The sequence below is a fragment of the Pavona decussata genome, unplaced genomic scaffold, assembly GCF_977016875.1.
Source record: "Pavona decussata unplaced genomic scaffold, jaPavDecu1.1 SCAFFOLD_217, whole genome shotgun sequence".
NCBI lineage: Eukaryota > Metazoa > Cnidaria > Anthozoa > Scleractinia > Agariciidae > Pavona > Pavona decussata.
The window spans coordinates 1,304,133-1,319,663 of NW_028145622.1; the positions used below are offsets into that span (position 1 = coordinate 1,304,133).

Genomic DNA, 15,531 nt, shown 5'->3' on the forward strand with positions numbered 1-15,531 from the left:
CATATTTCTAAGGTGCCAATAAACAGGAGAGGCGTTGCATCAAAATTGTGTTACAGAACTGAACTCTGGAGAATATAGAAAGAGGTAGGGAGAAATCAGGTATACCGTAGAATTACGAAAGTAACGGCCCACCGTTACTTTCGGATTTGGCAGGCTAAACGGGCCGCTACTTTCGGGTAGCCGTTACTTTCGGATGTTTAAAAAACATTTGTAATTTATTAAAGGGTTATTCCGTTTATGCATGTTATGAAATCCCCACATGAACGAAAAAAAAATACCCCAAATGATCGTACTGTATAGTGAGAATAATGTTCGTATTGTACCGTAACTAACTACTGTATCATTTGACTCTGTTGACACATACAGCTAGTTTTCAGCAGGATGCAGTAAGGCTTAAAATAAAATCACAAATGATTCTGCTCGTGGTTTAGTCCTACACTTAGGCTTTTCCATCCGCATTACGTTTGAGAGCAGAGAGTTTCTGTTCGAATTCAGTGACTTCTTTAAATCTGGAAGGTGGTTCTACATTAACTAATGCAATGCTGATACAAATTGAACGGTAATTACGATCGAGGGCACGAGCCTATTGGCGATTTTCATTGTAAATAAGAAAGAGAAGACATTTTTCGTGTTCCAGTCAATACCTTAATCGCATTGCAAGTCAATCGAAATAGAGACAACATATTTGTAGAATGGTATTATAAAGTCAAAAAGTACTACTTGAAACGTTACATCAACTACAATACGGTATTTTATTGTTGTTGAGTTGTCATTTTCGGAGGGCCGCTACTTTGAAGGGTAGGGGGGGGGGGGGGGGAAGAGCGTTACTTTCGCAGTTCAATAGGAAGATAAAAAAATCAACGTTACATTCGGAATTCTACGGTATGATCATCAAAACAGACGTTGCTCAGTTTGCGAAAACCAAGTTTTAAAGGGATAAGAGTATGTACATTGTCATCTATAATCCGCCGTCCACTGTCCTTATCCACGCTTTCGTAACCTTTCAGTGTCTTGTGAAGTTTCTCCATACGTTACAGTAAGGTAGAACGATATTAGATTTGTTTTCCAGTCTCTCCCAACATTGGTACTTTCTTGTCTTTTCCTTTAATTTCCATCTAGGTTAGGTAAATACATCGATCAATTCGAAACTTAACCCCCTCCGCCGCCCCCCCCCCCCCCCCCACCCCTCCTCCTCCTCCCCACACACACACACACCCTCCCTGGGTAATTCTCTGGACTATTGAGCTCTTGAAGGTTGAAATGCCCAAATTCCACCCTCCGGGTCGAAAAAAGCTCAGTGTTCAAAGTTTCTTAAGGGTGGTGCCTACTTTTGCTACTACGCATCTGTTCTGCGAATATTCAGATAGTCCGAGACCGTCGAATTTCTTAACGGCGATGTCTGCTAAAACAGAGATATTTTTGTGTGGTTTATAAGTAGGCGGGAAAAGCAGATCTTGGCAAGGGTTATTGGAATACGAAAAGAAAATTAGGGGTAACCATGCATTTTTTCAGAAATAAATAAGCTTCAATTTGAGAAACTGAATGCCATACATTGCTTTGTATTTTAGCGCTTTTTACAATTCTGACGACGATGATGTCTCCGACGATAATTGTCTGTTATAAGCGGGCCGAGCAAGTTGACAGCACTGTTCGACTGGACAGCCAGGTTGTTTAGGTCTGTGCTGTGTGTATTACAACATTACACAATGTTATGTAATGTTTAAACACGAGCAGCAGTGTTTTATCGGGATTTAAAACCACGAGGCCCAGCCTAGTGGTTTTAGACCCGATAAAACACGCGCTGCGAGTTTTTTGAACGGCTTCAAAAACATTCCTGGAAAAGCGTGTGTCAACAGAGTTCATAACAATGATGTTGGAAATTAGCATACGAGAAAAACATTAAACACCGCATACTAATAAGGAGGAGGTTTTATCGGGTTTTAAAACCACTGCACGTGATGTTTCATTGACCATTTGATAGGTCCATGAGCTTATGAATTATTTATGAGTTTTTGAAATGGTACTGAGTACAATTCAACGACGTTTCCAAACAATTTTATTGGTATGTCCCTTAGGCTTACACAAATCTTATGACAATCTGCCATCACGTAGTCTAACTAGACTTATATACTTGTGATGATACTATTGAGCAACCTCTGATAACCTCCAAATATGCCAAAAAATATCATAGTGAATGTAATTTGTATTGTTTTTTAGATTCATTAACAACAATTTATTATTGCGGAACAAATCATATTCTCTTATTAACTGACCTAAATCATTTTGCACATGGCCATCACATCTCCTTTGTGCTACAGGTTCATGGATTCATAGAGTAAACACAGTACTTGTATCAATAGTTATATATTTTGACATGCAAATCTAAATTCAATTTTGAAATAGCTTGAAGAACATGCATGGAAAGTAAAATGCTCAATAGCATTGTTCATGGCCTTTTTGGCAATCCGTGTTTTGTATACCAAAATATACCTGAGGTTAAAAGTCACGGATCATTCAAAGTGTGTATATTTTCCAGCATTGAAAATCATGAAAATCAGACACAGAACAGTTGTAATACAAACTTAAACATGAAACTGTTTATCCCCATCTAAAAATGTAAATTAATTTAACCATGGACAGCACCCTTACCGTTAATAAAGAGAACTATCCCCGCTATTGCCCCGTTTATGCAACTGACAATTCTGGTGCAGGCCACTTTTACCGACAAAACACGTCGGATTCAAGACTCCAAAAATGCAGTAAAGCGTTGGGAGCGTTTGGAAAGTTCAAACTTTGGCCTTAGACAAACTTTCTAGAAACACTGTAAAGCGTTTTCATTGATCAATTGGCAATGCTTTTGATATTATAACTCACAAGAAAACCGGTTCAAATTGCATGCTCTGCGAGGATAGATCTCGTGTCCCTTGTTTCAGCTGTTTTGTTAACGATTTTAACATAAATACCATGCAAGTAAGTAATAAATCTTGTAACTGAAGAAAGCAAGAGAATAACACCAATCTTTTCATCCTTGAAAGAACACGTAACTTACGAACTTTCTGTCGCTTCGCCGCCATCTTGACAATTTAATCCACAAGGCAACGCGATCGCTGTGCGCTCACCGCTTTACTGTTCACATACTTGAGCCCTGCTGATCAGCAGTACATGTGTCACATTTAAACCTAGTTATATGGCGTCACTCACTGTAAGTCCCCTATGGCTCAGTGGTAGGACATTTAGCCAGCTGTGAGCTGATGGGTTCGACTCCCGGTAAGACGCCTTAGAATAGTTTTCTTAATTTGATTCTAGAACTCTTGTGAACGGAGTTTGTAAAAAGAGTCAAATATCCTAAGCCATTGCGCGGAACACTGAAGCAAAAAAAAAAAAAAATGTAACGTATTACACCATCACATGTAATCCACCGTAGAATAAGAGATGGCCACTGGCACAATTACCATTCTTAGCCACGAAAACCCCCCCAAAATACAGAAAAGTTCTAAAAACTTCAAGCCTAGCACAGCGTTGTTGCTAGTACAGAGACGAATTTCGCCAAAAAATAATACGGCTTCCTATTGGCTGTGTTAGGTTCGCAAAGTTTTGTGGTAAAATGTACAGCTGCGATCTTTTCCCGTACGGTGGATAAAATCTATTTTAATGCGTAGTTAAAATCTTACAGTCATCCCATGTGATGGTCAACCTATGTGATGGTACTCATTCAGAAATCGAAAACTATTTACTAATCTGCGATTACCTACGATGATATGTCTTGGACCACAGCTAAGATCTAGTTATTACCATTTTTAAGACACAACACACCGGCATCTTCATCGTGATCACAGTTCTCTATTCCCCATCCGTTGTGCCTACATTCAGTTAAGGAACTCTCATCTCCTGTACACCGTACGTTATCCATCCATATCTGACCTTCTCCTTCCCCAAAATATGCGGACGTCTTTGCTCCCACAGCTTCTGCAAACCCAAGCTGACGGCAAACTACGTTGGCGTCTTTCATGTCCCACTCGTCATCACATACTGTTCCCCAGATTCCATTGTAGAACACTTCCACTCTGCCTTTGGACGCCACATCACCATCAACAATCGTACCTACCAATCGAACTGAAGGACAAAAGAGGTTTATTACTTTCTTCCTTTATCCCAAGGTGTTCTATTGGTTTGTGTAACACTCGATAGCAGACTAAATTTAAAGTCGCTATATTACTGGATCAAAATAACATGCGTGGAAGTACTACTGAAATGTAATTATTATCACCTGTAGTACACACTACACCGGCATCTTCACTATGACCGCAGTTTTCTATTCCCCATCCCCTGTGCCCACATTCTGTTAAGGAAGTCTCATCTCCTGTACACCGTACGTCATCCATCCAAATCTGTCCTTCTCCTTCCCCGAAAGCTGCATACGTGTGTGCTGTCACAGCTCCTGGAAACCCCAGCTGACGGCAAACCACGTTGGCGTCGTTTATATCCCAGTAGTCATCACATACTGTTCCCCAGATTCCATTGTAGAACACTTCCACTCGGCCTTTGGATGCAACATCACCATCATCACTCGAACCTACCAATCGTACTACAAGATAAAAGAGGATTATCATTTTCTTCCTTTAACTAAACAAGTTGTTTTCGTGGGCTATGCAACACTCCATCCATACCTGTCTAAATGAAAATTACTCTATTACTAGATAAAAATAACATGCGCAGAAGTTCCGCTGATATGTAATCATGATGACCTCTTGAGCACATTACACCGGCATCCTCATGGTGAGCACAACTCTATATTCCCCATCCGCTTATATAGATAAAGTGAGCCGGATTCCATAGAAGAGATTTACCATTTTCTTTCTTTACCTCAAGGAGGTGTTTTATTGGCTTATGAAGCTGTTCTTGGTCAGAGATTAAACGAAAGTGATGGTTCTATTTTATCGCTTCATACTGGCAACAAACTAACTCGCTTTACAGGGTGATCTTTGCTGACATTATTCTTCGGATTAGGGATGAAAAGAAATTACCCAATAAAAAACAAGATATCATAACAAAAACATAACAATTCATTTTTTACTCTCTTCTTTCGTATTTGTTAAACCTAGGACAGACAAGTGAGGTAACCCCTGCAGGGTTGACCAATATGGCGTCACATTCTCCTGGAAACAGCTCAAACCGGCTTTTTTTCTGATTTGGGTGCCAAATTAGTCTGCTTGCGGCTGACGTGTCTTCCCGTTAAAACGAAAAGAAAAGAACAGTTGAGAATTGACGTTTCCTTATTTTTAATTTGTTATCATCTAGTCCTCTTTTATATTTATTTCGCTTTCTAAATGTTATCACTGTGTCGCGAGACCTTTCCATTTTAACTAAATCTAACGTGCTATTCCAAATGTTGTTAGAATGGTAATCTATCACAACAGTGTTCTCGATTGCGTCTGGCATCAGTTAAAGACAAGCTAATACAAATAACATCCATATCTAGTCGTACTATGTCTAAAAAATTGTTGTCATTACCAGTAGTACAAACTGCACCGGCATCTTCACCGTGATTACAGTTCTCTATTCCCCATCCTCTGTGCCCACATTGTGTTAAGGAACTCTCATCTCCTGTACACCTTACGTCATCCATCCATATCTGTCCTTCTCCTTCCCCGAAAGCTGCAGACGTGTTTGCTGCCACAGCTCCTGCCAACCCAAGCTGACGGCAAACTACGTTGGCGTCTTTTAAGTCCCAGTAGTCATCACATACTGTTCCCCAGGTGCCATTGTAGAACACTTCCACTCGACCTTTGGATGCCACATCACCATCATTTCTGTCCACCAGTCGCACTGTCGGTTTTAAAGAGGTTTCTTATTTTCTTTCTTTACCAAAACATGGCCTTTTCTAGGTTGATGAAACCCTTCATAACAGACTAAATTGAAAACCGCAGTACTACTGAATAGATTAATATATTTCCGATCTAGCCCCCCTCGCAGTCGTTTTCAGGGGACTCGTATTATCTCCTCCCCAAAAAACGTCTTCGTGCGAGGCTACTCCGACCAGCATTAATTATAAGATATATTTCTAATCACCTGTAGTACACATAACACTGGCATCTTCACTGTGATCACAGTTCTCTATTCCCCATCCATTGTGCCCACATTCCGTTAAGGAACTCTCATCTCCTGTACACCGTACGTCATCCATCCATATCTGTCCTTGTCCTCTCCCGAAAGCTGCAGACGTGTTTGCTGCCACTGCTCCTACAAACCCAAGCTGACGACAAACTACGTTGGCGTCTTTTAAGTCCCAGTCGTCATCACATACTGTTCCCCAGATTCCATTGTACAACACTTCCACTCGGCCTTTGGATGCCACATCACTATGACTAGTCGTACCCACCAATCGCACTGCCGGATAAAAATGGTTTCTTATTTTCTTTCTTTACCTAATCAAATTCTTTTCAAGGTTGATGTAACATTTCATAAGAGACTAAATTGAAAACCGCTGTACTACTGTAAATGCCTCCGACTAGCACTAAGATATATTTCTAATCACCTGAAGTACACATTACACCGGCATCTTCATTGTGATCACAGTTCTCTTTTCCCCATCCATTGTGGTCACATTCTGTTAATGAACTCTCATCTCCTGTACACCGTACGTCATCCATCCATATCTGTCCTTGTCCTCTCCCGAAAGCTGTAGACGTGTTTGCTGCCACAGCTCCTGCAAACCCAAGCTGACGGCAAACTACGTTGGCGTCTTTTAAGTCCCAGTAGTCATCACATACTGTTCCCCAGGTGCCATTGTAGAACACTTCCACTCGGCCTTTGGATTCCACATCACCATCATCATTATTGCCCACCAGTCGCACTGTCGGATAAAAGAGGTTTCTTATTTTGTTTCTTTACCTTAATAAGGTCACTTCTTAGTACAAGCAACACTCCTTTTCTTGGTTGATGAAACCCTTCATAACAGACTTAATTGAAAACCGCAGTACTACTGAATAGATTAATATATTTCCGATCTAGCCCCCCCTCGCAGTCGTTTCCAGGGGACTCGTATTATCTCCTCCCCAAAAAACGTCTGCGTGCGAGGCTACTCCGACCAGCATTAATTATAAGATATATTTCTAGTTACCTGTAGTACACATAACACCGGCGTCTTCACCGTGATTACAGTTCTCTTTTCCCCATCCATTGTGGTCACATTCTGTTAATGAACTCTCATCTCCTGTACACCTTACGTCATCCATCCATATCTGTCCTTCTCCTGCCCCGAAAGCTGCAGACGTGTTTGCTGCCACAGCTCTTGCAAACCCAAGCTGACGGCAAACTACGTTGGCGTCTTTTAAGTCCCAGTCGTCATCACATACTGTTCCCCAGATTCCATTGTAGAACACTTCCACTCGCCCTTTGGATGCCACGTGATCATCATAATTTTTTTCTACCAATCGCACTGTACTTAGTGATCGCCCTGTCGGATAAAAGAGGTTTATTAGCTTCTTTCTTTACCCAAACATGGTCTTTTCTAGGTTGAAGAAACTTTTCATAACAGACTAAATTGAAAACCGCTGTATTACTGAATAACCCAATATATCTCCGACCATAACCTCCCACGCTGTCGATTTTAGGGGACTCGTGTTACCTCCTTCCCTAAAAACGACTGCGTAGAAGGCTACTCCGACCAGCATTAATTATAAGATATATTTCTAATCACCTGTAGTACACATTACACCGGCATCTTCACCGTGATCACAGTTCTCTATTCCCCATCCATTGTGGTCACATTTTGTTAAGGAACTCTCATCTCCTGTACACCGTACGTTATCCATCCATATCTGTCCTTGTCCTCTCCCGAAAGCTGCAGATGTGTTTGCTGCCACAGCTCCCACAAACCCAAGCTGACGGCAAACTACGTTGGCGTCTTTTAAGTCCCAGTAGTCATCACATACTGTTCCCCAGGTGCCATTGTAGAACACTTCCACTCGGCCTTTTGATGCCACGTGACCATTATTATTTTTGCCCACCAATCGCACTATAGGATAAAAAAGGTTTTTTTTTTCTTTCTTTACCCAAACAGTCTTTTCTAGGTTTATGGAACATTTCATAAGAGACTAAACTGAAAACGCCGTACTACTATAAATGTCTCCCACAAGCACTAAGAGATATTTCTAATCACCTGTATTACACATTACACCGGCATCTTCATTGTGACCACAATTCTCAATTCCCCATCCATTGTGCCCACATTCTGTTAGGGAACTCTCATCTCCTGTACACAGTACGTCATCCATCCATATCTGTCCTTTTCCTTCCCCAAAAGCCGCGGACGTGTTTGCTGCCACAGCTCCTGCAAACCCAAGCTGACGGCAGACTACGTTGGCGTCTTTTAAGTCCCAGTCGTCATCACATACTGTTCCCCAGGTGCCATTGTGGAACAATTCCACTCGGCCTTTGGATGACAAATGACCATCATCACTCGTACTCACCAATCGCACTGTACTTACCGATCGCCCTGTCGGATAAAAGAGGTTTATTAGCTTCTTTCTTTACCAAAATGAGGTGTTCTCTTGGGGCCCATTGTTTTTATCTAAACGTTTCCCAATTTTATAATAAGATGATTAAAGGGCATGTAAACCTCCAAAACGCGAATTTTTCTGGTCACATAGTCATAAAGTACACATTTTCAGCATGCGGAATCTGTAACTCCTTATTTAAAACGAGCGCGTTTTCAGTTGGAAAAGGCCGGTGCAAATTCGAAGCGCCCGCCATTTTGATTACGCCATCTTTCCGTGACGTCACGAGTGGATCTCTCCTGACAGGAAGTAAACATTCTCCCTTCCCGACCTTTTGTAATACGCACGATGTCTACATAAATTCCAGCAAATATTCATTTATTCTCTTATTCCAACATGGTAAAGCGCTGTGTCGTCCAGTTTTGTGGCATTCAAACAAAACAGGATATTCCACGTGTAAGTTTCCAAGAGACTTCAGTCAAGGCGACAGTGGATTAAATTTGTTCAAGTCTTGAAGCGGGATGATTTTATAGAGCCGACAAAACATTCAGTAATTTGTGGCGCACGTTTCCCATCGGACTGCTTCGAGGGTGTATATATATGAGAAATGGGTTTTAAAAAGTAGACGGATTTAATTCCCAGTGCTGTACCGACAATTCAACAAACGCCACAGCAGAAAGCCTTGTCAGAAATGCGTAAGCGAACAATGGAAAGCGAGGAAACAGAGCAGACGGCTGGGAAATCTAGTAAGAGGTCACGAGAGAGTAGAGCTATATCAAAATTCGCAATCGCTTCGGAAATAACGCCAAGAGAGTAAGAGACGCTTGTAAATTGTTCTTGTATTTATGAATAGACACTTTCACATTTATCATTTTTTTGACATGCACCTCTCTAATGTGTCGACATACCGAAGAAACCTGAAAGTTGGAATCGAACTCAAAAACGGCATAAAATGAGGGCAATCTGTAATAAATAAATAAATAAATAAATAAATGAATAAGGTTTTTTCCGTCTTTTTCGTATGTTTGGTGGCGTTAACTTCGTGTACGAAGAACCAAAATCCGCTAGAAATGTACTCCGTATTTTGTTGACCTCACAGGACAGGAGCGCAACCATCACATTTCTGCCGAGATAGTCCCCGACACCAACGAAAGAGTTGTCTGTAGGCAATGTAACGAAATTTCCTACAAGAGACAAAAGGAATAACTGATAACTGTGCGATTCCCTATTAACTTTGTGATTTTACAGTGTGCTGTTCACAGAGAAAGGTAATGTGATGAGTGTACAAAGTAAACAAATTCATGTCCTGTACGATTGTCTGCGCCATGCTGTTGCCGGAATGCGTAATACGCAGTTTTAAGAACCCACACATTAAGGCAATTGCATCGAAATCCTGGATGCTTGGTTATACAGTGCATTTGCACTGCTGGTTTCTGGTCCTCTACCTTTCGCCAAATTTGGCCGATTTCTACACAGCGAAAGCTCTCGTGAGTCGTTGGTTCGCACCTTATTACAACAAGAGAGAAGGTGGACAAGACAGCTTTCTTTGAGGAATGTGGCGTCACATTCTGAAAAAAAAATTTCGGTCGACGTTGAATTGGTTGAAATTTTAATATTTAGAGACATTGATTGTAAAGCGCTATTGACTTGTTATTGTAAATAGCTCTCTAGAAGTAATAAATTATTATTATTATTATTATTATTATTATATTATTATTAAAGATATATACATTTGTAAATAGTCTGTAATTTTTTTTTCTCTACGCAATTCAGTTTATACTGCCATGTAGTGTCTTAATAAACGTATCTATCTATCTACGTATCTATCTATCTATTATTATTATTATTATTATTATTATTATTATTATTATTATTATTATTAATGTTATCATTATTATTTTCGCTCATTTGGGTGCCTTAAAACTTTACCCGCCAACGTGCAGTATTTTCTTAGCATGCAAAGCTAAACAGAAAAAAATTACAGGGGACGTTTCTTCTATTATTTTAATTTTTTATGGTATTCTCTGTTCGATAAAGCGAATGCGCTATCCATATTTCGCAACTTGCTGACTGCCAAGACCGATTATCTTATTTCAACTCTCAATTTTCAAAGTGCGCTATTCCAAACTTTTTTAATATTTAGAGAAAATTTTAATATTTAGAGACATTGATTGTAAAGCGCTATTGACTTGTCAATATAAATAGCTCTCTAGAAGTAATAAATTCTTCTTCCTCTTCTTCTTCTTCTTCTTCTTATTATTATTATTGATGTTATCATTATTATTTTCGCTCATTTGGGTGCCTTAAAACTTTACCCGCCAACGTGCAGTATTTTCTTAGCATGCAAAGCTAAACAGAAAAAAATTACAGGGGACGGTCCTTCTATTATTTTAATTTCTTTATGGTATTCTATGTTGGATGAAGCGAATGCGCTATCTATATTTCGCAACTTGCTGCCGGGCAAGACCGATTGTCTTATTTCAACTCTCAATTTTCAAAGTGCGCAATTCCAAACTTTTTGAAATCAAAAATTATGCAAATGATTATTGTAAATTGCTTCCACTTCTCGTTTTTTTTTTTTTTTTTTTTTTTTTTGGGGGGGGGGGGGGGGGGGTTTCAAGATCGAAACTCTCGCGTGCAAGCTATGGCCTGTGGGCTATGGGCTTGTTAACACTGAAGTATAGCCGGGTAAATGTTAAGGCTGCCAGCAGTTTGAAGGCTGAAACAGAGCCTCCGATTACGCGGCCGATAAATGAAGAAATGAAGTGCCTAATACTCGCAAAGTTTTAAAACTACGGGCAACCTCCAAGATGCATAAAAAGTGGTGCCATTTTTGCTGGAAAGTTTGCATGAATGTTGCGGCCGAAACAGGTCATGTGACCTAATTTACATATATCGTGCATGTCAATGTGATGACTTTTAGAAAAATATAACGCTCCTGAAGTCTCACGATGTTCTGGTTAAATCTTCATAAGATAGACCACCCCCTCATTTTTTCCAGTAAATAACTAGAGACCGGCATGTCTTAATTTTCTTGAGAACGAATTAAGGACTTGGAAAATGTCTACCTAGAGAATAGGCCTGCAAATTTAAACGGGGTACGTAAAACTGAGCTTACATTAGATAATTTGCAGAAAAATGGCTGAGATGCCCACAAGATAGAGTTTGCAGGCCTATCAATCGGCCACGTGTACAATTCATGGCTATTTACGATATCCCAATTGTATATAAGAATAGGCACTAGGCCCAGATGTAGTCCTGCAAGAAAAGGTCTGTATGGCAATTTCTCATGATTAGAAGTCACGTAGACCCGACACTAGAGACTGTACATCAGCGAAGTTTCATTCAAGCAAATTACCTACAGTCCCCAGAAAATGCCATTGACATCCACGTTGTGTTTCTTAAGGTTACCTTATACCTTCAGAGGTGTCTTCAGAGGTGTCTCGCGTCCAAGCGATGTAGCGCGTACGGTTTAAAATGTAGATAACTGCATGAACCCTTATATCAAATTAAAGCTTATAGAGCTGACTATCAAACTAAACCAAGAATTTTGAAATAAAATGAATTGCCAAAACTTTTAGCGCTGTTTTCTTGAATCAATTTTTTCACTTGGAGGAGGAATTTGTTCGTTTGCCTTCAAATTTGGACAGTAGCTAGTTTAACATATAAACAACAAAAACTGTGTCTGCGAATTTTTGCTTTCGAAATATTTTTTCTCCGAGAGCGATTTTTGTACGATCACTCCACATTTTTTTCATCCTTTTTCGAAAATGCGCTATAACTTTTCATTGCGATTGAATATGGCAAAACGCAGACACGTTTTTTTAGCGCTTTGGGTCCGGAAACTGAGGAACAAATTAAGTAAGCGAAAAACAAAATTCGCTTTGACTTGTAGCTTTAAAAAGGTGATTCGGACGCTCGCATTTAGAGGTCGTGAAAAATTCGACAATTCATTTTTATTTCAAAATTCTTGGTATAGTTTGATAGCCAGCTCTATAAGTTTTAATTTGATATAGGGGTTTAGGTATCTACTTTTTAAACTGGACGCACTACATCGCCTAAACGCGAGACACCTCTGAAGGTATAGGGTAACCTTGAGGCTCTGACGAAGAAGGGAATTCGCTGTACCTACCCGCAGAGAACACTACAAAATACCCATTTAAATACAGGGCAATGGAGGGACGAAGATTACCCACATTCAAGAATTCCAACGGATAAACAGTGAAAAAGGACTAGGATGCCGTGGTTAGTATTTTAAGATTGTGTATTTGTTTACCATATTTATTAATGGCAAACATGTGGTGACTGTAACTGAGAAGAAGCGAACGATTGTGGAAAGCCAAGTTGTAAGAATATGGAAAGTTAAGTAACAATTGAATACTACAATCCTAGACAACACTAAAGGGATGAGTACAAACGGTAGATGTAATAATCACTTCCTTTTTGCTTCCTTTTACCTTCAAAATGTAAACGTAAGCTTCGGTTATCAAAACTGATTAACTCGTTTTCTTGCAAGTATCAGAGTTTTGCGATGGTCTGATAACATAGCTCAATAATGGTAAAATAAAAGGTACATTCAATAAACAAGGAGTATCAGTCGAAGAACGCCTTCACCGTCCGATCTGATCCGAAGAAGTTACGTAAAGGCAAATGATGGATTTATAGTACAGTATTGTACATAAAATCTACATAGACTGCTTCATGTTCACCAAACACTTGGTCCTTAGCGGAGGAAAATATAAGAGAACATTTTCTCCAGACTAACATTTCTAGATTAGGGATAACAAAGTTAAGTGACAACTTTACTGTACTTACCGGGAGAAACAAATGAAAAATGCAAGTCGTATCCTTTATACTGCAAACTCCCGTCTGAATGGAAAGATATCCCAGCATAGCTCCCATTTACAACAACACTTTTTCCAGATTTCTGACCGCAATATTTGCCAATGTTCTGGTTTCTGTCATTGGTAATCCTCAAATAGTCGTATCTACAAAAAGAAAAGAAAAACAAAAACAGAAAGCTAGAATGTATAGTTGTGATGAATGAGCTTTGCGAAGGGACTAAACCTAATAAACAGGATGTCTTATCCAACAAAAAGAGAGAACCAGATTTCTTACATCATTCATTCTCATGGCTGGCCCTTAATCGTCTCAGATTAGCATTTCCAAAGCGTAAACTATCATATACGCCAAGGAATGTATGCAACTTTACCACGGGGTAATATTAAACTTTTTGCGTTTCGCAGTCTCTTGTTCATTTTGGCCTATTGCGCATCTTAGTGGAACATGGGGATGGAGAAATATGTAACAAAATTATTATCTGCCAAACAAAACAGGGAAAACTTTGCCAAAGAAAGTTGTATCAACCACCGACAAGGCAATTAAATAATGGTAAACGTTAAAACTAACTGCCCACCAAGGTTCAGAGTGGGAAAATTTCGTTGTTTGATGCAGTAACTCTCAAATCTTATGAAGTACATTTCAAACATTCAAACCCTTTGACACAATGATTACATTAATTGGATTAAATTGAAAGGTAAAATTATCTTGGTTAACCAACAATTATGCAGAGTTTCGTTCCTACCTACAAGTTGAAGAGCTCTCCAAAGAGAAATAGTTAAAGTAAATGCTCAACTCTTTCCCGTTAGGAATATTTATCCGGTAAACGCAGTCCATTCCGTTTGGATAAGAGTTTGGATATCCAGGACTTCTCAGCGTGTTGTTTACAACAGAACCGCAACCTTTAAAAGTAATCAAAAGAAATAAAATAAGCTGTGGTTGTCTGGGCACAAAATTGTTCGAGAACGTGAACTTGCAGGTCTCGAGGAAGCGTGCGTTTCTTATCTCATTGCGTTCCCGCATGAATCACATTTTTACACGATTGGTTTCTCGGGGATATGAAAAGTAATCACTGCTTCTGTTGAAGCGTAGATTGCTACCTTTGGTAGGTTGAATTAAATAAATTTTCCGCGTTTCCTCAGTTGCTAACCTCTAGCTTGCTTTCTCACATGTATCGAAGTTATGCAACGGTCAGGTAATAAAACTTAGTACTGCTAAAGCAAAAGGTAAAGTTAACTTGCATTTTTGAGGTTTTGGTAACAGTTCAAAAATCAGGGACTATCAGTCTAGGAATGCCTTCAACAACATCAAAGAAAAAGAGTAAAAATGTTGTTGCCTGCGTTCCTACAAAATATTGTGGCCTTTTAAAAGGAAAATTTGTGTACCCTTACACATTTTTACTCTTTGGATTCTTCAGCTGAAAATTTAAACTAATTCCCCAAATTTACGAGCTGCTGTTGACTACTTTTTTTCTCCATTTAACGACGTACTTCCACCCACCGACCGAAAGCAAGCGTTTAAGGTGACCTTTCACTAACGAAAACGCTTGTTTTTCAGTTCTTCACATTTTAATCCGAATTTCCGAGGCTGGTAATTAACGTCTCTCCAAACAATTGTTCCACGAGATACTTACTTTGATTTATATTCTCCGAAACCCATGATATAAAGTTTCTAACATAGCTATAGACTCCGTACTTTCCAGGACTTGCACATTTATAACCCCAGCTTGTGATTCCCTCAAGAAACCACGTGTTGTTGAACTCACACACCAAAGGCCCACCACTGTCACCTTGACAAGAATCGACTCCACCCTGATCTCTACCAGCACAAAGCATCGTGTTATCTATCTGATGAGGATACGCACGGACACAACGTCCTCTCGATACCAATGGCACAGGAGCCTCCATGAGTACATTTGGCGAACTACCTTGGTAAGTTAGCGTTCCCCAGCCTGTTATCCAGCATTTCTTCAAATTGTTATCAAAAGGAAGAGGATGACTGACATTTGGCATACAAACAAGTCCAATACCTCTCCCAAGAGCTGCGGGTTTTGCGAGTTTCATAAGGGCGATATCGTTGCTTTCGGACAGTGGTCTACTGTAGTTTTCGTGTTTAATGATTCTGGCAACGGCGACTTCCTGCTCAGTTCCAACACTTCCGTTTGTTCTGTAGTGAGCTCCCAACCTAAAATGTA

At 39.8% G+C, this 15,531-nt stretch overlaps 1 protein-coding gene across 14 annotated transcripts in view; it reads right to left on the reverse strand.

Annotated features, from left to right (window-relative positions):
• Positions 1-2,039: 2,039 nt before the first annotated feature.
• LOC146459743 (scavenger receptor cysteine-rich domain-containing protein DMBT1-like) overlaps positions 2,040-15,531 on the reverse strand; it is a 30,353-nt gene continuing 16,861 nt past the window's right edge. For 6 of the 14 annotated variants that reach the window (XM_085089149.1, XM_085089150.1, XM_085089151.1 and 3 more), the window contains exons 5-15: positions 14,971-15,521; positions 14,083-14,239; positions 13,314-13,486; positions 8,162-8,497; positions 7,700-8,017; positions 7,121-7,456; positions 6,536-6,853; positions 6,070-6,387; positions 5,512-5,826; positions 4,268-4,585; positions 2,040-4,113 (exon numbers count right to left, since the gene is read on the reverse strand). In XM_085089149.1, the coding sequence (XP_084945275.1) occupies positions 3,782-4,113; positions 4,268-4,585; positions 5,512-5,826; positions 6,070-6,387; positions 6,536-6,853; positions 7,121-7,456; positions 7,700-8,017; positions 8,162-8,497; positions 13,314-13,486; positions 14,083-14,239; positions 14,971-15,521 (3,472 nt within the window). In that variant the 3' untranslated portion in view covers positions 2,040-3,781. The remainder of the gene's footprint in view (positions 4,114-4,267; positions 4,586-5,511; positions 5,827-6,069; positions 6,388-6,535; positions 6,854-7,120; positions 7,457-7,699; positions 8,018-8,161; positions 8,498-13,313; positions 13,487-14,082; positions 14,240-14,970; positions 15,522-15,531) is intronic. The other 8 variants (XM_085089152.1, XM_085089157.1, XM_085089155.1 and 5 more) reach the window with 8 other exon arrangements.